At 51.4% G+C, this 21,673-nt stretch overlaps 1 protein-coding gene across 2 annotated transcripts in view; it reads right to left on the bottom strand.

Annotated features, from left to right (window-relative positions):
* The window catches only part of MDGA1 (MAM domain containing glycosylphosphatidylinositol anchor 1), a 51,958-nt gene that overhangs the window by 5,995 nt on the left and 24,290 nt on the right, over window positions 1-21,673 (bottom strand). Inside the window, exons 2-13 of one of the 2 annotated variants that reach the window (XM_036907134.2) lie at window positions 16,620-16,759; window positions 13,765-13,939; window positions 11,927-12,123; window positions 11,029-11,161; window positions 10,512-10,781; window positions 8,358-8,687; window positions 5,359-5,655; window positions 4,230-4,514; window positions 2,671-2,822; window positions 1,626-1,803; window positions 1,378-1,401; window positions 232-384 (exon numbers count right to left, since the gene is read on the bottom strand). In XM_036907134.2, coding sequence (XP_036763029.2) covers window positions 232-384; window positions 1,378-1,401; window positions 1,626-1,803; window positions 2,671-2,822; window positions 4,230-4,514; window positions 5,359-5,655; window positions 8,358-8,687; window positions 10,512-10,781; window positions 11,029-11,161; window positions 11,927-12,123; window positions 13,765-13,939; window positions 16,620-16,759 — 2,334 coding nt within the window. The remainder of the gene's footprint in view (window positions 1-231; window positions 385-1,377; window positions 1,402-1,625; window positions 1,804-2,670; window positions 2,823-4,229; window positions 4,515-5,358; window positions 5,656-8,357; window positions 8,688-10,511; window positions 10,782-11,028; window positions 11,162-11,926; window positions 12,124-13,764; window positions 13,940-16,619; window positions 16,760-21,673) is intronic. The other variant, XM_057493950.1, reaches the window with a different exon arrangement.

Here is a 21,673-nt window from a genome sequence, read left to right as displayed (position 1 = left end):
ACCCTGTCCTCCCTGCCTCACAGCACAGCTCAGGGACTCAGACTGGGGCTCCTGGAGGGCAGGGCTGTGTCTCCCCTTAGACTGGGGCTCCCCGAGGGCCGGGCCATGTCTCCCCCTCAGACAGGGGCTCCCCGAGGGCAGGGCTGTGTTTCCCCTCAGACTGGGGCTCCATGAGGGCTAGACCTCCTCCTGAAGCAGTCCTCCATTCCTAGCAGCAGGCCATGTCCTTACCCTCAGGAGTGCCACTGATGTCAGTGGGGGGACCTGTGTTGGGGGAGCGCTTGGGGTTCTGAGTTAGTGCATTCTGCCGTGTCCAATCAAAGTTGTCTGTCAGGTCCTGGGTGTAGCCACAGATTTTCTCATCCTCAAAGTGGCAGGTGTTGTCTGTGTTGGGGTGGGGAGTGGAGGCGAGACAAAGAAGGTCAGCCTCCTCAGGCCCCTGGCTCAGCTTCACCCTCCCTGGCCACCCTGAGGCTGCTCCCAAGCATCCAAGCAGTGGGCCCAGAATTCCAGAACTTGAGAAACTAGGCATGGATCCCTGACAAATTTGTTCTGGAGAAGAACTTCTTAATGTTTTTATGCCACACACTCTTTGGCATCTAGTGAAGTTTAAGGACCCCATCTCAGAATAACGATTTTAGACACATGCAGTGAAATACACAGTTACAAAGGAAACCAATTGAGATACAGCTGTCAAAATATTTCAAAAACAAATTTGTGATATAATAATAAATGGGCTTCTTCATTATCTAATTAAATAACAAGATCTAGTGTTAGGTCTAATAATTGCCATGGTTTTGAAATACTAATGAATGTAAATGATATTTAGAGATAGCTGCAACAACTTTAAGGTGACGTGAAAACAACAGATTTCTACTCATGATAAAGTCACAGGTGGTGATCACACTGTGGCCTGTTGCCCGCATTCATCACTGGAGATGCTGAAGGGAACATCAAAAGTAATTGTCTGCCCTTCCAGAGTTCAGCTTAATGGGCCCCCTGAATTCTATACAGAGATCATTTAGGCGGGAGTGTCCATGGGTCCAGACTGAGGACCCTTGCCCCAGGGAACAGGCCATGGGGATCAGCCTGGTCTATTTTTTTTCAGGGACAATGAATGGTGCTGAGTGAGAACAAAAGTCCCTGAGTTCGAGATGTACCCTAACTCCATCCCTGAACCCCCACTCCCACCTTTAATCCTGGAATAAATCTGGATGCAAATATTTCTAAGCCCAGCCTTGTTTCTTTCTGCTTCTCCTTCCAACTGCTGGCCTCCACCCCATTTTCCCTCTGGGTATCTCTTGGGGTCCCTTTCTTCTACCAGGAGAGATTTTGTGTCATGCAGGGAAAGGGGAAGTAGGGGTAAGGGTGTCTCACCTGAAAGGTTGGGAGAGCTGATGGCTAAGAAAGCAAGCAGAAAAACTAAGTCAGAACTGAGGTGTGGGACTATGCAAAGGGTGTACAGGCTTGGCACCAGGGGACAGGGTTCCCAGGGCCAGAACTAGAGGCCTGGCCTGCAGTGGTGAAGTAGGAAGCTGACAGTGGGGAGCCCCATGTGAAGAGGGTGGAGGGGTCCCCTGGACATGAGAGGGGCCCACCCTCACTGCCCCCTGACTACCACCTACGTTCTGTGTAGTGGATGATGCGGGAGGCCATGTCACCAGCCCCGAAGGTGGTATAGGGGGTGAGGCGGACCTCGTAGCTATGGGGCACGCGGAGGTCGGTCAGGATGTACTCCAGCAGTTGCCCCTTCTCCACACGCCGCACGGGGATGGCCTTCACCATGGCATTGTGCTGATTCAACTGTAGATATAGGGAGTTCCCAGATGCCCAGCCAGCCATGCCCTCCACCAGAGCACCAGCCCAGGCCCTGGTGTGACTTGGAGTGAGGGGCAGTATCAGACAGCAGAAAGAACAAAGGACTAGGAAGCCAGCCCTCAGTTTCCTCATCTGTGAGGAAGGGCAATCACCTTTTCCATGCCATCTCCTGTCTTGCTAATAAGTCACAGCAGCATGTATTGAACAATAATTAAATGTGTGCTGGGCACTGTCCAAAGTGATTTGCCATTGTTAACTCATTCACTTCTCAAAATAACAATCCTATGAGGTAGAGTATTATAATTGCCCCCATTTTACAGATAAAGAAACTGAGGCCAAACAGATGCAGTTTGCTCAAGCTCACACAGAGCCACATTCTAGCCTAGGCAGTCTGCCCCAGAGCCACGCTCTTATCCTCCACACCAACTGTGTCTTGGGTTGGACAGAGCCGCATGGAATCGGGCTGGGCATGAGAACAGTAGTGGCTCTGGCCTTGCATTCTAGAGACCCTGGGGATGACACTGACTCCCCTGCCTTAAGTTCCTGACCCAAGAGTAGATTCTGTGTTTTGTGAGCAGAGCTGGCTCTGCCCCAACCCTCCACCCTCCTCTTATGCACCCTACAGACCCAGTGCAATTCTCAGGGCTGGACCCAGACCATACATCCAGAGGGGATGGGCCTAGGAGCCTCCCAGATATTGCTGCTGTGTCCCGAGCACTTTTTCTCTGGCTCGGAAGGGTTTCTGTAAGAGGGTCAGTGCGTCCAAGCCGCACCTCCAACCCCTTCCCCTGGCTTGATGAGCATTCCCAGTCTCAGCCTGCACCGGGCCCCATCCCATCCCCCTTGGCCCACCTGGCGGACACTGAGTCTGTAGTTGAGCACGGGGTCGACAGCATCGGGTTCCCTCTGGGTCCACTGCAGCACGTAGGAGTAGTTCTTGGACAGCTTGTGGCTGCGGGTGGGGTTGGGGGTGTCGAAGTAAAACTCCGGGCTGTAGGCTTTGGCTGAGAGGGTGGCGAGGGGGCACGGGGCCGTGGAGGGTGGGGGATGGGAGAGACACAGAAAGAGAAGGCCCGGGACAGGGAGACAGAAGAAGGGGGTGAAAGACAGAGGGTGTGGGGGACATAAGGAGAGGGGAATATTGTGAGGAGGGGAGATGGTGGGTAAAGAGAACATCGAGGATGAAGGTGGGGTAGGAGGGAAAGTGGGAAATGAAGAGAAGGGAGATGGAGAATTCCAAGGGGTGGTATTGGTGAGAACGGAGAGGAAAGGCCAAGGAAAAGACAGAAAAGAGAATTTGGGAAGACATAGAGGAGGGTATCAGAGAAGACGGTGTGTTGGGGGAAAAACACAAAGAAGGCCCAAGGACATTGAGGTAGAAAGAAGAGAAGTGAGAGGGAACGATAGAGAGAGGCAAAAAGGAGGGCAGACAGGGAAAGTGTGGGAGAACAGGGGAGAGGGGGAGGGGGTGGGAAATGTCACAGGGGCCTCTGGCTGGCAGGGCTTGGCGGGGGGAGGGCTGGAGAGGTGGCCCCTGGCCTGCTGTCCTCGCCCCCTGCTGTTACGTGCGGAGAGCCAAACAAGAGCTGAAGGGGCCCCCAGACAGTCGGGGGCTGTTGGGAGCGCGGGGGGTCAGGTGGACTGGGGGACAGGCACATCGGGGGCCTCCCCCAGGGCGCTGCCACCAGCTCTGACAGGGAGCCACTTCTCCCCTTGTTGGAAGAGGGAGGGCGTCGGCAACATGGTGGGCTTTTCTCCTCACCACGCCCCCCACCCCTTTCTGACCCACCCACGCCTGTCTGCAGCCCCAAACAGCCCACCTGGAAATGATGTGATGAAGAGATGGGACTGAGAGGGTTTTCTGGGCACAAAGGGGCCTGATTCTCTGGGTTGACAGTTCAGGGAAAGTGTGCGGGCGGACCCCGCACCACCCACGACCCGCCGGCGCAGGGCTCGTCTGGGCGGTTCTAAACTGGTGTGGGCGGGGCTGGAAGGGGCCCGCTACCCGAACGGCTGGGATTGGTGAAGCTAGAAGAGGTGGAGCTTACACCTCCTGTGGGCGGGGCCTAGGCTTGGGGTAGACGGCCTTCAAAGGGAAGGGCCCCTACGGGGAGCCTTGGGCTATAGGGGTGAGAGGTGAAGGCCGGGCTTGAAGGGGCGGGGGCTGTCAGAGCCCAAGTTAAAGGGCTGGGCTTAGGTATAGACGGGCTTCGAAAGGGGAGGCCTAGTCCTGGAGTGGGAGTGAGTAAAGAGGTCTTGACTGGATCCGGGCCTCGTGGGCTGGATCTAAGCCTGGCAGGCGGGTCTTGGAAGGGTAGGGGCCTAAACCTGGGGTAGGCAGGCTGGAGTTGGAGTGGGGCCTGGCCCTAGGTGGGCGCAGCTGGGTGGGGCGGGACCGACTGGGCGCTCACCCGAGACCTGGAAGAGGCAGGCAGCCGCGCCCACATCGTTGGAGACGCTGCACTCATAGTTGCCACTGCTGTCGCGGGTGACAGCGTCGAGGCGCAGCTCGGAATGGTCCAGGGCCTCTGCGGCGGCAGGGACAGCGGGCGGCAGAGGGAGCAGCTGCCCTTTGAAGCGCCATACGGCTGAGGCGATGCGCTGGGGGCTTCCTCTGAGCAGCGAGCAGCGCAGGAGCACCGGCCGGCCCAGCGCCTGGCGCACATCCTGGGAGCTGGGCTCCACCTCCGGCGGGACTGGAGGCGGGAGCGGTGGTGAGCAAGGCCGACTGGGGTCTGAGGAGCGGCCCCAAGGGGAGACAATGCACTCACCCCTACTCCAGTGCCCCCCAGCCTGGAGGTGATCTCAAAGCGGATATACACCAGCAACATACTCATACCACAGTCATGCTCATACCTCCCGTTCCAGTAGATAGATACCTGTATCACCTCCAGTCATTCCCTCCAGCCATGCTTCCCAGACTGGGCCTCTCTATTTAGGCCTCAAATGGTCCCCTCTTCCCCCATGTAATCAAAAGCAGCACAATGTCTACATTTGGAGCATGATCCCCGGTGCTAGATAGCTTAGGTTCAAATCCCACCCCTGCCAGTAACTACTGTAAGCCTTTACACAAATTAATCTCTCTTAAGACTCAGTTTCTCTATTTGTAAAAAACGGGGAAATGATAGAATCTATTTCATAGGGCAGTGGAGGCTTAAATGAGCGGATTAAAAGGTTCTTAGATGGGTGTTTGGCATGCAGAGAGTTACGTCTCATCAGTATACGATCAGACACAGTGGCTTCCCTTTAAGGTCCTTCCTCCTTCAATACCCCGCCCCCATTTCTACCTGTCAAAATCAGTTTTTTTGGCTCACTAGGTCCTTGGAAATGAAGATGGGGGGACACTTGATAATGGAAGTGTGGCAAGGGTCAGAGCTTCCATGCCTCAGAGGCCAGGGTTATCAAGGAGGGTTTAGGGGTATGGGCAGTAGGTGGAAAGGTCTGGTTGGACTGGGGTGGGTGACAGGATGTAAAGGCTGCAGGCCTGGCAACTGGGAGGGACAGCTAGGAAGGCAGTCCGGGTGGGGCAGTGGGACTCACACTGCACGTTCAGCTGCACTTGGGCCTCGCGGGGGCGCACGTTGAAGCCATTATAGCGAGCTGTTTGGCAGCGGTAGGTCCCACTCATGTCGCGGCTCACGCGCTCCAGCCGCAGCTTCCCGTCGGGGGTCTCCTCCAAAGGCAGCCCCGAGGGCAGCAGCGCAGCCTCCTTGTCCACGCGGGACCAGAGCACCGGTGGCCGCGGCTTGCCCCGCACCTCGCAATGCAGCTCAGCGGAAGAGCCCTCACGCACGGTCACCACGGCTCTGCCCTTGGGCACGCTGATGGCCGGCGGCACTGCAGGGGTAGTTGGAGGGTGGGTAGGAGCAGGGTTAGAGCTCCCCACTGGCCTCTCCTCTGCAGCTTTCTGCTTCCCTCCCCCTAGGTGCAAGCCTACCTTCCCCAGCCCAGACGTCCCACAGAACCCCGACATCACCAAAGCAGAACTCATCTCTCCAAATCCTCTCCGCCTCTTGTGTCTCTACCGCAGGGTCTCCCAATTTAGAGAACTGATGTGTCTTGGCCTATTCTTCTTTCCTCTTTGCTAAGTTTGGGGGATTCCTCCTTTTAAGAGGTTCTACTAAATATCTCCTCTCTGCTGCCCACTGGCCCTGCTCTCGTTAAAGCCTCAATCTTTTCTTTCCGAGTGTTGCCATAGATCGTTAATCTATCCCCCAACATCCTTACCCTTCTTCCAAAATAACAGAACATCTGGCTTTTAGCAGGGCACACGCCAGAATAAAAACTAGATCTCCCAGTCTGCCTTACGGCTAGCGGTGGCCACGTGACTAAATTCTGGCTAATGGGATGTGAAGGAAAATAAGGGACTTTAGAGAAAGAGGCCCCTCTTCTCTTGCTCTGTCCGCAGGCTGGAATGCAGATTTGATAGCTGCAGCCGGTACTGCCATCATGGACGAGGTGGTACATGCTAAGGATAACAGAATAGTAAGACGAGATGGAGTCTGGGTCTCTGAGAACTAGGAGCAGAGCTGCTATTCCAGCCTGGGCTGCTCACTTTTAAATGAAGAAGGGATACATAGCTAGCTCGTTTAAGCCACTATTATTTAGGGTTTTTCCGTTATTCACAGCCAAACCTAATCCAACCCAACACATCGCCCAAATGGAGGATCTTTTAAAGACTTCTATGGATCTCATCAAACAAATTAAAATGTTCTACACTAAATATAAATTGTAAATAATTCTACAAGGCAAACCGAGGTCCATTTATTTAGTTAGCATAATTTATACTCTGTAAACATTTATACATTTATTGGCTTTAATTTAGCAGTTTTCTTTCTGTATTTTAGAACCAACTAATTTCTTTCCCCAGGTCTAAACCATTTTCATAGGCCCTAAAGGAGCTTCCATGTCCTAAGCATCAGGCTTATGAGCCAAATGGAGGAAATGGCCCTGTGCCTCATTGACTTTCCTGTTTCTAAAACATCCAGGTCCCAACACTTCTGTGACCCCAGCCGTCTGCCAGTTCTGACGGCCCCACTGCCCTCAGGTTAAAGTTCAAACTCCTTGGCTCTACAAACAAGACCTTTGTGCTCTGGCCTCTGCCCCCAACCCAGTCTCATCTTCCCTCCTCCCATCCTGTGTCCCTGTTGTGCAATCTACTTGTAAGGAAAGTACTACCTGGACACAAAGTCTTGTACACCTTGGAGCCTCCCTGTCCCCTTCTCTCCTGGGCTTGTCCCCCCACGTAGCAAATGCTCTCATGGAGCATGGCACCTCTGAGACTTCCCAGGCATCCTGGCACTCCTTCTCCTGTGTCCCCAGGATGATCGCAGACCCGCCTTTGGCTCCTGTGTCCTACTTCTAAGGTTTGCACCTTCATTTACTGCCTTTCCCCACTCCTTCTCCCTGGCCAGGACACAGCTGTAGTGTTTGTGTCTGGGTCCCTAGCTCCTCACTCATGGCTGGGCACACAGTGACTTGCAGAATGTTCTGTGTGCCCTATGGAAGCCTGGTGCACTCCCAAAGCCCAGCTCAGGTCTGTGCCCATCCAGAAGCCTTTCCTGATCCCTCCAGCTTTACCTGGCAGATCCCTATGCAGATGTCAGGGTGGGAGGGACCTCCAAGACCGTCTGATTCAGTGTCTCACATTGAATGACTGAGGCCCAGAGAGTTAAAGAGGCCTAGCCAAACTCAGTCAGCAACTCAGTGTGAGGTGCTGAGGGCTGGAGATGAGATTCTCAAGACCGCTCCAAAATCATCCCCTCCAAATCCCCACAAATGTAAACCCTTCAGGGGTGGCTGACAGCAGCCTCTGAAGTCAGACTACCTGGGTTCAAATCCCAGCTCCACAACTTACTACTGTTATCTTAGTTAAGTTTCTTCAACTCTGAGCTTGTTTCTTCATCTCTAAAAATTGAATATAAACTATCCACCGCATAAGGTAAATCATGAAGGCAAATGAGATAAATATAAAACCATCAGAACACACAGTAAATACTCAATAAATGTTAGCCATTATTATTTCATTATTGCTATTTATCTCATCACATCTCTCATCTCACTCCATTCTGGCCACTGTCCTTCCTTCAGTGCCTCAAATGGCCCCTACACTTTCCTGCCTCAGTGCCTTTGCACATGCTGTTCCTTGGCTTGCCTTTCTCTGCCACCCTCCCTTGCTCTCCTTTGCTGAGTAAAATCCTACCTCTCCCTCAGATCTCAGATTAAACATTCTCTCTGAGCAAACTGCTGACTTTCAGATACCATAGTTTGCAATGATATATTTATTTGTGAGACTATCTGAAAAATGTTTGCCTTCCTTCTTAGTTCAATGAAGGCAGACCTATTTTGCCCACCACTGTACCCCAGTGCCTAGCACAGTGCCCAGCATATAATAGGTGCTTAATAAATGTGTGTAACATGAACAAATAAATGGTGTTCTCCTCACTCTAGCCTCCCTTTCCCAAGCTGCTGCCCCTACCTCCCCTCTGTGGATCTCTTCGGTTCCCTCACACCTCCCCAGTACCCCTCCAGCTGCCCACCTGTCTCAGAGGAGATGTTGACCTCGACGCTCAGGTCGGGGACTGGTGCCCCTGGGAAGGAAGCCATGCACAGGTAGGTGCCATAGTCACTGAAGTGCAGGTCAATGAGCTCTAGGCTGCTAGTGACGGCAGGCAACTCAGGGTCGTTTCGGGTCACCAGCAGCCTCTTGGACATGCGTGCAGGCTTGCCATTCTTGAACCACTGGTAGATCACCTTCTCCTGGGGCACTGCATCCACATGGCATGACAGTTTCAGGTCCTGGCCCAGCTGTATATTCTCACTCTCTTTGATCACATCTGGGGTGATCTGGAACGTGGCATTCTTCATGGCTGAAGGTGGACAGGGAGGGAAGGGTGGCTGGGGCTGCCCAAAGTCAGGAGTCTATGTCCCACCCCCATGCAGACCCAACTACTCCCCTCAAACCGGCCCTCCTGGAGGTTGGGGGCTAAGCCACTCCCCAAGCCTCCACCATAGATAACCCATCAGTTTGCTTAGAAATTGTTCTGCTCATTCAGATGCATTTTTAAAGTTAAAAAAAGCTCACTGTAGAAAACTAAATTTAGTAATCATTATAGCCACTGTTGATTGAACATACACCATGTGAGAGGCACTGTTCTAAGCACTTTATGTGGGTTTATTCTTTAACCCATCCCACAATCTTTGAGTGAGGCACTTTGTCCCCCTTTTACAAAGGAAGGAATTGAGGCTGAATTTAAGTAACTTTCCCAAAAAGGTATCTAACCTTGAATTTAGACTCAGAGCCTGTGCTCTTAACCACTACACTGCTTTATTTTATTTTTGTTTTAAACCTTGCATATGCAAAATATAAATTTTGGAAGGATGCACCAGAATGTAGGAGTGCTTCTATCTAAAGAGTGGGACTTAAGGGAACTGAGGGGAAATTTTAATTTGCACATTTTACCCCTTTGTGCTGATTAAGCCTTTGCAACAACTTTGTGAGATTTCATAATAGAAGCCCAATACAATCATTTTACATGCAGTTATGCAAAAATACAGAGTTTAAAAAGAAAAGGGTCTGGCCTCTTTAGAAATCTGAATATTGTTTGATATAAGCCAAGAGTTAGAATTGTTAATACTGGGTGCTAATTAGACAGGACCCTGGTACAACAGCCATAAAGAACAACTGGGCTGGGCAAGGCAGGCTGTGTGCTGCCCTTAGAGGCGACCATAAGGATTTGAAGTAAACTGCAATCTCATCAACTCAGCTTTTAAAGGCCAAATGGAATCAGGTAGCGAAAAATATAATTTTTCTGATGGGAAAAGTACCATCAAAGGAAAAAGTAGTCATCAAATAGTGACAATCTGGCTACTGTCTTTCTTGCTCTGATTAAATAAAAAGTCATAGAGAGCTAGCTTCTTTTTGTGAGAAGAGTGAGAGGGAGAGACTGCTCAGTAAGAGATGACCAAAAAGAGTCCCTTTCATCAGAAGACTCGATTAAATTTGACAGAAACTGTACTTTATTTCAAGTGCTAAAGAGCTGGAAACAAGCTTGGATCTTTAAATTTAAAATACAAACAAACAAACTAAAGCTTCACAAGCAGAAGAATTTAAGGTTTTCTCCTTAAAGCAGAGTAGCAAAATCAGGATCATATTAAGCAGCTAATGATAACTACCAAGGCTAAGGTTTAGTAAGGAAAGTGTACTTCTTTAATTGTGTTCCAAACTTTGTATCATTTTTACATTTAGTAATTACCTTCAGATACACTGAAATGCTTTGCTAATAAAGATTTACATATGAGGTATATGGAAATGTGTCTTATTTTCACTTTAATTCTATTAATCGTGTAGAAACATTGTACAGGAAGAAAGCCAGGAAATTCTCTTGAAGACTGCATCCAGTTAGCTTTTTGTAGCCTCAGCCTACCAATTAAAAAAAAAAATGTAGATAGTCAACACCAGCCCTAACTGCTTCTTGGACGGTTGAGGTTATAAATTAGAAATGTAGATGGTAAGCTGTAAATAAAACCTTATATAAATTTTAGTCCTGCCATCTGCTTGCAGACACCTGATTGCAGGGAAATCAGAGTGCCTGGAACGTGCCTCCTCAGCCCCTTTTTCATCTCACAGTTCCTGAAAGACAAGGACCCTGTGGGCCTCCTGAGCTCCCGCCCACCCCTCTGGACCCACGTACATCGCACCAGCAGGTTGACAGTCTTCTTGGCAGGGTTGCCCACATTGTTGGTGGCTGTGCAGTTGTAGTAGCCAGAGTCCCGGGCTTGCACTGAAGGGATGCTGAGGGTGCCACCCTGAGCCAGAGCACCCAGTGGCAGCAGGCCTGGCCCATGGGACCACTGCAGCTGGGGCAGGGGATCACCGCCTGTCAGCAGACACTGCACCGTCACATTCTCCCCAGGGTTCACCACCAGAGTTTCATTCACAGACAGCTTCAGGGCTGGTGGCACTAAGAAGACAAGGAGGTAGGGTCTTAGGGGACCATGAGGCAGGGCTGGATATGGGGAGATGAGGGGCTAGAAAAACCATGAGGTCGGGGACGGACTGGGGGAGAAGAGGTGGAAGAAGGCAGGGGGCAGGCAGCAGGAGGAGGGGACACACTAGTGTTGATGTGCCTGGAGTCCTGTGTGGGGGTGGGACACTCTCCCCTGGTCAGCCCAGGTGGGCAAGGGGTATGGGTGGGGAAGTGCTTGTACCTGTGGTGTTGGTGAGACGGAAGGTGATGGCCTTGTCTGGGATGCCACACACATTGCGCACAGACACCTGGCAGGTGTAGCTGGCGTAGTCCTGGGGCCGCAGGTTCTTCAGCTTCAGGACCTTCGTTTCCCCCTAGGCAGCAGGGGATCACTGGAGTGAAGGGCCTGCTTGGGTCTCCAGGGGTCCCACACACATTCACCCAGAACCAGGGGCTGAAGCAAAGCCCTATTTTAATCCCTATCCTTCTCAAACTACATACCACTTATCCTCAGGGAGCCTGAACCGTGGATGGGTACTGCATCCTCCTTCCCTGGGCTTCTCTGGGTCTGAGGTTGTCCTGCTGCACATGGGCCAGAAGCAGGCCACAGTTTCCCCACTCCAGGCTGGCCTTCAGGCCATGCCCACATGCGGAGCTCTGACTGCCACTGAGAATAGCCACCTCTGAAAGCCCTCCCTGGCAAGATGGCTTCATCGCTATCTCCTGGGACGCAGGGGACTTGTGGGAAGCAGGGTCGCCTCTCTGTCCCCAACTCCTGCTATGCCTGCCCATGGCTTCCCAATGCTATGCCAGTCAGCAGCAGGTAGGGATGACATGCCTGCTCCGAAAGGGTGCCCTTCCTCACTAGCAATGTTCCTGGAGGACACATCGCTTTAGGGACTCTCCTGTCCTTACCACCACTCCCTGACCTTTCTATCCCAATTTCAACTGCCCCAGGTTGTCTGAAACCCAACCAGAATGCATGCTTCTGGGGTCAGAACAAATTTCTGGAGTCAAGCAGTCCCGGGGACTCCAGATCAGAAGGGCCTTGGTCCCCAAGCCCCACTCCCTTGTTGGGTGCAGAAGGAAGAGTGTAGGTGAGCCACAAGGGGACCAGGCCAGCTGCTGCCTGTCCTGACCTGGGTGTAGAGGGGCTCATAGATATCGACCCCATTGTCCTGGCTGTGGGACAGGGTGTCGGAGCCCCGCTTCCAGATGAAGCGGGCAGGTGGGTTGGAGTTGACGGTACAGCGCAGGAACACAGTCTTCTCCTGGTAGAAGTTGCCTCGAACGTCGCTCACCGTCTGGTGCACCGTCAGCACTGGTTCATCCAGGTCTGTAAGGGCACAGCTCCAATGGAGTCAGGGCTGGGTGACCCCAAGGTGGGGGGCTTGGGCTCCTGGAAACCCCTAGGGAAACCTAAGCCACCCTTAGGGATGCTTCCCGAGAGCCTCTCTCCCAGCCCTGCAAGCTTGACCAAACCGTTACAGATGTGGGGCTGGACTTGATGGCTTCCCAGCTCTCCCTCCCCAGAGACCTGCAAGGGGATTATCTATCTTCACCCTCCCATCATGGGATGGAGGAAGCAGCTGTAGACTGGATATCAGGAAACCCAGGTTCGCTGTTAATTTGTAGTGTGACCTGTTTAAGTCCCTTCTCTTTGTGGGCTCGTTTCCTCACTGGTAAGCTGGACTTCATTGGTGATTCTCACCCGTTTGCCCAACAGAATCACACAGAGATTTTCTTTTTAAAACTGATGACAGGAAGAGCTTGTTGATGGTGTCAGAAGTCAGAAAAGTGATTACGTCTAAGGAGATTATTGACAGGAAGGGGGCACGAGGGAACTTTCTGGGGTCTTGGAAATCCTCTTGAACTAGATGGTGCTTACATACATGCACATACATATGTAAGAATTTATTGAACTGCACATTTAAGACTTAGTGCACTCTATTGGATGTAGGTTGATTCTCAATAAAAAAAAAGTTTAAGAAAAAAATCCCAATGCCGGGGACTCACCCCCAATCAATTATATCAGAAGGACTCAGGGATCAGTATTTTTTTTTTAACATCCCCTAGACACTCTAATGTACAGCCAGGATGTGAACCAAAGGCACCAACATTCCACATTCTAACACCCCACAACATGTTCTAACATGCCATCATTCTGCCCTCCTTCCAGTCTCCTTGGACGGAAGTCATAATCCAGACCACGGGTGGAGGTGGGCACTGGTGAAGCCCAGGCCATACCTGCCAGCCCCTTCCAGCACCAATAACTTGAAAAATGACCTTCAGCCCCAGAGTTCGGCAGGCCCCTGGGTGGCTGCTGGAGAAGAGAGGAGAGGGCCTGGGGTTCCATTGCTCACCACTTGGGGGTCTCAGTGGGGGGTGCGTGAGGATATTGAATGGATTAGTTCACCATAGACATTAAGATGGTGCCAAACAGACCCAACAGCTTCTGGATACCTAGGTCAGTTTGGATGTGCACAGAGGCAGGTGCCTAGTAGGGAAATAGCCTCTTTAGGTTAAGGGGCTATCCATGGAGGGTACGTAGGGACTGGGGCCTTCCCTTTCAACCAGTAGCAAGGACTAAGGGGGGCTTGCTTCTGCAGGTGGTGGGATAGCAAAGTTTCAGCATGCCCCTTGGACAAAAGCAGAGAGGAGATACTATGGGAAGGGCACTGGATTAGAGCCAAGAGACCTTTGTGCATGAACAAGTCACAGGCTCTTGGTACCTTAATTTCTTCATCTGTGGAATGGGTATAATCCAACCCATCCTGTCCTCTTTGACTACTTTGCTTGCAGGTTCCTATGGAACTACAGATGGGAGTGTGTGAGTGGTATAGGTGATACTCACTGCAGGAAGAGCAGTGCAGAAGATAGAAAGCCTCTATTGTCTTCCTCCACGGAGGCGTCACTTCTCCACCCACCCCATCCCCACTCCTTCCCAGCCTGAGCCCCCGGGGCCACTGGGACTCACACTGCACATCCACGCGGATGGACTTGATGGCGGGCACACCCACGCCATTCTCAGCCTTGCAGTAGTAGCGGCCACCCTGCGTGCGCGCGATTCGCTCAATGCGCAATGTTTCGTTGAACACCGACGTCTCCTGGAACTTGTCAGACGCGCTGCCTGCAGTCTTGGTCCACCGAACCTGGGCCAGGCCGGGTGTGGCAGTCAGACGTGCAGTGAGTGTGGCAGCTTCTAGCCGAGGGCCCTACCACAATGCCTACCCTGCCACCCCCCAAACTGCTCCTGAGCGCCTGTGGCGCATTCATAGGCCTACCAACCTAACTCAAACAGACTCGTGGGAACATGCAGACAGGGTAGGATGCCTTAGTGAAGAGCCTGGGGAATTGGGTCGGATGGAGGAGGCTTTAAACAAGGCAGCGTAGTACAGTGGTTAAGAGCACGGATTTGTGGGCAAGTTACCCAGCCTCTCCTGACTTCCTTTTGTCATCTGTAAATGGAGAATATTATTATTTCCCTCTAGAACACTGGGAGGATTAAATAAGTGTATATACTTACTGCCTGGAAGACTAAGAATTTGAAACATTCTTTGGTAGTTACTTATCTCTCAGCTTCAGGTTTCTCATGTATGAAAGTGGACAGGTTTAGGGTTACGGTCTTTCCCGGTGACTCTGTCTGCATACCCTGAAGCAGAATCTGCTTCTTGCTGGCACTCTGGGCTGTGGAACAGAGATCTTCTGGTCCCCACTCATAGGGGTGCCGCCCTTGTTGAGCTCCCAGCTTTAGGTAGAGTCCAGTTCCAGTTCCCAGCCATAGGGAACCTGTGTCCTCAACACCCCCCACCATGTGTGTATTAATGCCACTATCCCTGAGGTGAGTAGGCACTCCAGGTCCCTCTAACGACCAGGTTCTGCAGCCTCTCCCTGCCATTCGTCTAGGTTCCTTTTTCATTTTGGCCCCCGAGATTTCCTCTCTCTTGCCATTTGTTTGGAGTGGGGAATTCCATGCCCACTCAGTCCTCTATCCTGACCACAAAGTGGACCGGGAGATGCTACTTCCCTGCTCCCCTATCAGACTAGATGATCCATGATGACAGTATCCTCAGGACCCATCACTGTACTTGGCACATAGCAGGTGCTCAGTATTTGTTGCAATGAAATGAGCAAAAAAGCAAGTAGATGGCATTTCAGGAGAGGTGAGCAGCAGTGGCTAAAGCAGAAATGAACAGGGTGTCCTTGGGTAAGTTCAACTGGATGGCAGTGGGAGATCAGACAGGAAAGGCAGGCAGGGGCCAGACTGTTAGGAGATCTTCATTTCCCACCCCTAGGAGCCTGAACTGGTAGGCAACGAGGAGCCATCAAAGCTGATATGATGTAGCAGGTTTGAGGATGACGATTCTGGGAGCAGGGTACAGGAATGGACTAGAGGTGCAGATGTTGCATAATGGGGGGCCAGTTAGAGTCTCCTGCAGTGGTCCAGGGGGAGAGGACTAAAGATCTGACCTAGGGAGGTAATGAGGAATACAGGAAGACCCATGCAAAGAGACATGAAAAGAAAGGCCTCAGAGGCTGGCTAGGTGTGGGGAATGAGATGGGACAGAGCCCACAGATTTGAGCCTAGCTAGCAGGAAGGACAATGAAACCACAGATGGAGATAGAAAAATGGGTGCATGTACACGCAGTCACAGCCACAACAACTCATACATGTGTTGTACAAGGGGACATGCACAGATGGCCAGTACAGCCTTAGGGAGAGAGGGCCCAGCTGCCTCCTCAGCATCAGAGGACCATCCCTAATAAGCACCACCATCCTGAACACGGGCAGCATTGTTTCACTTCTAAACAAAACTTTGAGAAGGAGCAGCAGTGATCAGTTTCAGGTTGAAAGAGTCTTTAGGGATTTCCTTGTCCATCCACTTGCCTCAAGGCCAAACCTGCTAAAACCATCCCTATTCCCAAATTATACAAGGATTTTGTATTTTGCTGGCCTTTCTAGGATCCAGTTGAGACCGTGTCTGCTGTGTTTGAAGGTCACAGCAGCTCACTAGCAAATTCCCCCATCTCCCCACCCCCATCTCCAATTCCGGCTGCTTCTTCCCAGCAGCCCTCAGTCATAACTGGCCAGTACTCCTGCCTGAACCATATACTCATCTAAGGCAAAATTCACCCGGCTTTTCCAGTCTCATCTTCAGTTGCTTCCTAATTGCTTTGAATGGCTTTGAGTCTTTTTAACCTGAAGAGTGTGGGGCTGCCTACCTGAAGCCTCCTACAGTACAGCTTGTATTATATGTTGTTGGTAACTCTGGGATCCCCCAACTCAAAGGTGGATACACTAGGAGGATGTGAGCTAAGCTACAGAGAACACTGGTTCTGGATTCAAATTCAGAATTTGAATGCCCTTGGGCATTCAACAACCTCCCTGAGCCTCGCTGTCCTCAGCTGTAAGGTGGAGGCCCTAACGTTTTCCTCACAGCATGGTTGTGAGGATCTAAAGAGAAAACACTGGAGAAAGTGCCCAGCATGGTGTTGGCACAAAGGCCCAAACTCAAACAACAGTTGAAAGGGCAACTGAGGGAGACTCTGCTCATTGGATACGTGGAATGGAGTGGAGCTGAACAACTGACATTGACTTTTCCCCTCAGCTGTTAGCGTTCTCAGGGGAATGAGCCAAAGCCTCCAGCCCTTCCCCACAGAGTTCACCTTCCAGAGAGTTCCCCAGTCCCAGTCTCCTGTCTTCCGCTTCGTTGCTGTGTGGCCTCTTGACCCCAGCCCCTGCTGCCTCTTCCCCAGCTCTGATCCAGGAGTGGGGTGGGGACTGAGGAGGTCAGGGCAGGAGGGGCCAGCACAGGCTGGTGTGGGGCTCACCTGGGGCCGAGGGTGCCCGGTGACAAGGCACTGCAGCACAAGGGTGTCCCCCTCCCGGATGGTGTAGACGCGCTCGCTGATGTTGTCCTCTTTGACCACACACGCCTGGCCTGCATGTACGATCTGCGCCTGGGCTGGGGCTGGCAGGAGAGGTGGGTGGTTAGACAAGAGGCACCAAGGCCAGGGGAGTCTAAGGCTCTCTCCTGAGTGTGTCAGGGGGGAGGGACCAGCCCAGACCTCCCCAGGCCATTCCTCAGGGGCCTGACCCCCTTGAGCTCAGGAAAGAATCCTCCCAGGGTCCCAGGCCAGGGGTCAATAAAACAGCAATTCCTCCACGACCCACTCCCCTGGCAAGAGATCTGTGCTCTTCAGTGAGCTGCTGAGCATGGAGGGCTCTGTAATCTGTACAGACCGATTATGGCTCAGTGAGCACCACTGTCTTAGATGCTGTAGTGGGGGCTGCTTGGGCTGCACCCAGCTCCCCACAGCTGTCAGGTGCACCCATTGCCCAGCTGCTGTGAGGGTTAGCTGCTAGAGCATTAAGCACACCTTCCTCAAGGAATTGCTCTTAGCCAATGGGAGCTGCCTGGGCCATAAATGTCTAGGAGGTCACCCCCTTCCCCAGTACATATACACACACCCCAGTGACTGACAGAGCAGTGCAAACACCCAGCCCCTTGCCTCAAGGGCTGACGGCTGTGGTGCCATTCATGCTCCAGAGCCTGCTGCAAACAGGCTGAGGCCAAGCCAGCTGAACCACATGTTTGCTGGCTGCTTCCCCTTGTAGTTGCTCCCAAGAGCACCTGTTCAGCAGATCTCTTGCCTGAGCTGCACCTCCCTCAACTGTCCCATGCTCTACTCTTAGAGAGCCTAACCCAGACATCCCAACCCGTGACTGCACATGCCCCTCACTAAAGCCTGCGGCCTTCCCCTCACTGCTCCTGAGCCTGTTCCGGCTTCTCCAGGGAACAGAACCCCTCACCGGGGGCCTGGAGGCTCTCAGAAGACTGGGTCCTCCGACCTTTCTCACGATGCCCAGGGCTGGGCTCCAGCTGGCACTAGGGGACCGGAGCTAAGCTATGGCTGGGGGGACCCAAAGGGGAAATGGCTGAGCTGGAAAATTCACAGCCTCTACCTCAGTGTCCAGCCCCATTGTCCTAAAGGCAGAGCAGCTCCCGGCCCACCAATGCTTGGGCTCTGAGAAGGAGGGTGAGGTCCCAAGTTCACACCTGTCTGCTCACTGCTGAGGGTGGAGAAAGCAGAGGTGGGAGAGCTAATCCCAGGTAGAGGGGACACAAGAGGGTGAAAGAGAGTCCTTGCTCCAAAGAGGCACACAGAGGTGAGGTAAAAACCTGTACATAAAGGGTGTAGCTTTCTCCAGGAAGCATCCATGATTCACCTACACCCTCACTCCTTCTGTATCCCCCATCTCTCCCAGCAAAAAAACAAAGCGTCAAATTTCATGTTTATCGAATTCAGGATTCCTGTCTTTCACCTACCACACCGAGCTTCATCTTGGTATCCCCAGCACAAGGCCTTGAATAGAGCAGGCACTCAGCGAACACTGAATGAGTGAATTTACAAGAAAATCCATGTGAAGTTGCTAAGCTTTGTATAAGAGGTACAGAAAGCCCTAGGAGGTCAGGGGACAGAGACATCACAGTCGTGAGAGGAAGAATCACAGAAGGCTCTAGGGAAGACTATATGGAAGCTTTCAAACCAGGCTTCAAAGAATGGGGTTGACAGAGCAAGAGTTCTATATAGTATATTACCCAGGGTAAACCATTTGTGATCTTTGGACCTTCACTTTCCCATCTCTAAAATGGAGAGAATACTACCAAGCCTGAGAACTCACAAGGGCGGGTGTGACAATAACACAGGATAAATAAGAAGCACTTAGTAGTGCTCTAAGTTTGTCTAAAGTTGCCACAAGTAGTACCTTAACAGAGTCTCTCCAACCCACACTGATGGGACTGCCACAAACTAATTAGAGAGGTGAGTCCACAGAGGCAGACCAGCTGCAGGTCGAGAAGCCTGTTGGTCAGCAACCAGGAGTGACGCAGGCCATGCTTAACCATGAGGGTTTCTGCAAACAGCAGCAGGTTCTGCGAACAGTGGCAGCTGCCACCAGCCCAGAGTCTGAGTGTCCAGGTGATCACCCTGCCTGTTGGGTTGCCATGGATGAATGAACCTAGTCTAGTTGACAAAAGACAAGCTCTGTGACCTTGGGCAAATGAGACCTCATGGGCCTCAGTTTCCCTGCCTATAACAGAGGAATGGAATAGATGGCCTCTTGAGGTTTTTTTTCAACTCACACTTTCTATGAATTTTGCCATCTGCATATCCCCCCTGTATGAGATGCCCCCTAGAATCTGGGTAATGGGTCTGAAACTGTCTCCCCTGTGATGAAAATGCATGAATATCACCATAACATGGAAGAGATAACCATCTGTGCTCAAAGTCCCCAGGAAATCGCATCAGGAAACAACCCACCAATGCATGATGCACATGCCAGTTGCTGATAAGACCAGGAGGCCACACAGATATCTGCAAGAGGCCCAGGGTGCCTCTCAACAAGGAAGCCATTGATTTGACAGGCTCCAATGGAAGATAAGCTATAATCTTGGACTCTGTGGCTTGCCTGCAGCCAGACAGTATTGTAATGACAGAAGCTTTAGCGACTGATAAGGGATATTGAAAAGGAGATAGAAAACTGGATTTTTCTCAGGGCTCGGCCAGCACAGGCCAGGAAAGGTGGGGTCTCACCAGCAGACCCATGCCTCTGGCCACCTGACAGGTGCATTTCCTCATTGGAGATGGGGCTGGGAATGGGGCTAATAGATGATGACACCATTAAGACTAGCTAACTCCTCTTGATGACATTAACTATTAAGACTATCCAACACTAAAGTGATAGAACCACTGTGATAAATTCTGATATATTCATACAATGGAATATTATGAAATTAAAAAAAAGAGATACCGATAGACACAATGACATTGTTGAATCTCACAGGCACAATCTGAGTGAAAGAACTCAGACACAAAAGAGTAAATAGTGTATGATTTCATATATTTGAAATTCAAAACTGGAAAAACTGATTTTACAGTAACAGAGAGCTAAACAGTGGTTGCCCTTGGGCAGGTGTGGAAAATTATCAACTGGGAAGGGCACAAGATAAGTTTCCCAGGAGAAGGTGGGATCCCATCTAGGGATGGAAATGTTCTACACCTTAATCTGAGTGGTGGCTATATGGGTGGATGCATATGGAAAAATGCATTGTCATATGCTAAGTGACACCTCAATTTTTTTTTTTTTAAAGAGCACCCATCCTCCTTTGATGACATTGCTGGGTGAGAGGTTGTTGCTCCCTTTACTCTGACTTCTACTGGATAAGCGGCTTCCCATGGCTGACTTCTTCCAGATGTAGATTTTCCCTTCTGGAGCAGATGCATGGCCTTGGCATTTCAATCTGCCCACCATACACTACTGAGCTACGTTAACATAAGTCACCTCCCTGGCTCTGCTCAGCCCTGGAATAGTTAGAACTGTGTTTCTGATCCTGAACCAACAGAGACCCCACCAAGTCGAGGCCCCTAGAGGGGCTCCGTCTCACTTAACCTCTGCCTCCAGCTCCACACCCTTCAGGGAGGCACTGCCAGCAGCAGCTCTGATTGCAAACGCAGCCAGGCCAGGGCTTGTGCTGAGAGGCACCATGACATAATCCCTTCATTCAGTCTGTCAAACAACAAACGCTTCAAGGCAGCTGCTATGCTGGGTGCGGGACAGACTGTCATGAAAAGCAAATAAGGAAAGACCATTGCTGGGGAGATGCATAGCAAACAAGGAAACAGAAATAAACAAGATGGTTTCAGAGTGTGGTAAGTGCTAGGGCAACTCTAAAGCAGGGGGTGTGACAAGGAACACTGGGCAGAGGAGAGATCTGCTTTAGAGAGATGGAAAGAGTGGAGAATCTGGGACTAATTCTTGGCTCTGCTACCCACCAGCTGGATGACTTCAGGCAAGTTACTTAACCTCTCTGAGCCTCAGCCTCTTCATCTGTAAAATGGGAATAATAATGCTTCTCCCAGGGCTGGTGTGAGGGTTTAATACAATATATGTAAAACATCTGGCCACACAGTATGTGCTCTCTCAATAAATGAAAACCCCTGAGATGATTAAACAGGAGCAAGGGATGAGGACAGGGGCCTGCCCTCTGTGGCCCTCTCTATATCCCAGAGGCAGAGACACTCAAAGCAGACATTAAACTCATAGGGATGTTCCATGAATGTGTTAAAAATTCACATATTTGAGGGCCATGCAGGGTTTCAGAGGAGTTGGAAAACAGGGAGGAGGGATGGAGCCCTTCCCGGCACCCTCTTGCCATCCTAGCACACTTGGCTTCCAGTAACAGACTTTAGCCTTAGTTTTCTCATTTGTAACATGGGGCTGTCATGAGGAATAAATAAGTAAACTCACATAAAGGGTTTGAAACAATGCCCAGTACATAGTAAGCAATCTAAACATGTTAGAATTATTCTATAAATGATCCCCCACTCCTCTCAAGAGCCAACCCCCTTGGGGACCTGCAAGCCCTTTGCCTGAAAGGATGCTGCCTTATCTGCCACAGAGGATGAGGGTTGATACACTCCTGAGGCCCACTGTATATTTCTAAGCTCCCCACTTCAGTTCTGAGAGGCAGAAAGGGCAAGCTAAATATAGCTTCTTTTGGCAGAGAAGGAAACTGAGGCCCGGAGAAGGCAATCCAACCCAGACCTTCCACCTGCGAGCTTGGGTCTCAGCTCACTGTCCCAGTCCTCCATGGACTCCCCCACCCTGCCTTGTGTCACTAGGGTAGCCCATTGCAGTGCAGATTCCCAGGTCCAGGTGCCCTCCCCCCCCCCGCCCACACACACACCAGCTCTAACTCTCCAGGGCTGGGCCTCACAGTCTATATTTGTAACTAGCTCCCTAGGAATTTTGGAGGCACCACTGGACTTGATAACCTCTTTGACACCACACTGGTGGATAGAAAATAAGACAAGACTTTGGA

Source organism: Manis pentadactyla, chromosome 16 (assembly GCF_030020395.1).
Source record: "Manis pentadactyla isolate mManPen7 chromosome 16, mManPen7.hap1, whole genome shotgun sequence".
NCBI lineage: Eukaryota > Metazoa > Chordata > Mammalia > Pholidota > Manidae > Manis > Manis pentadactyla.
The sequence above is the reverse complement of the archived record's forward strand: the minus strand, read 5'-3'. Positions and strand labels throughout refer to the sequence as shown.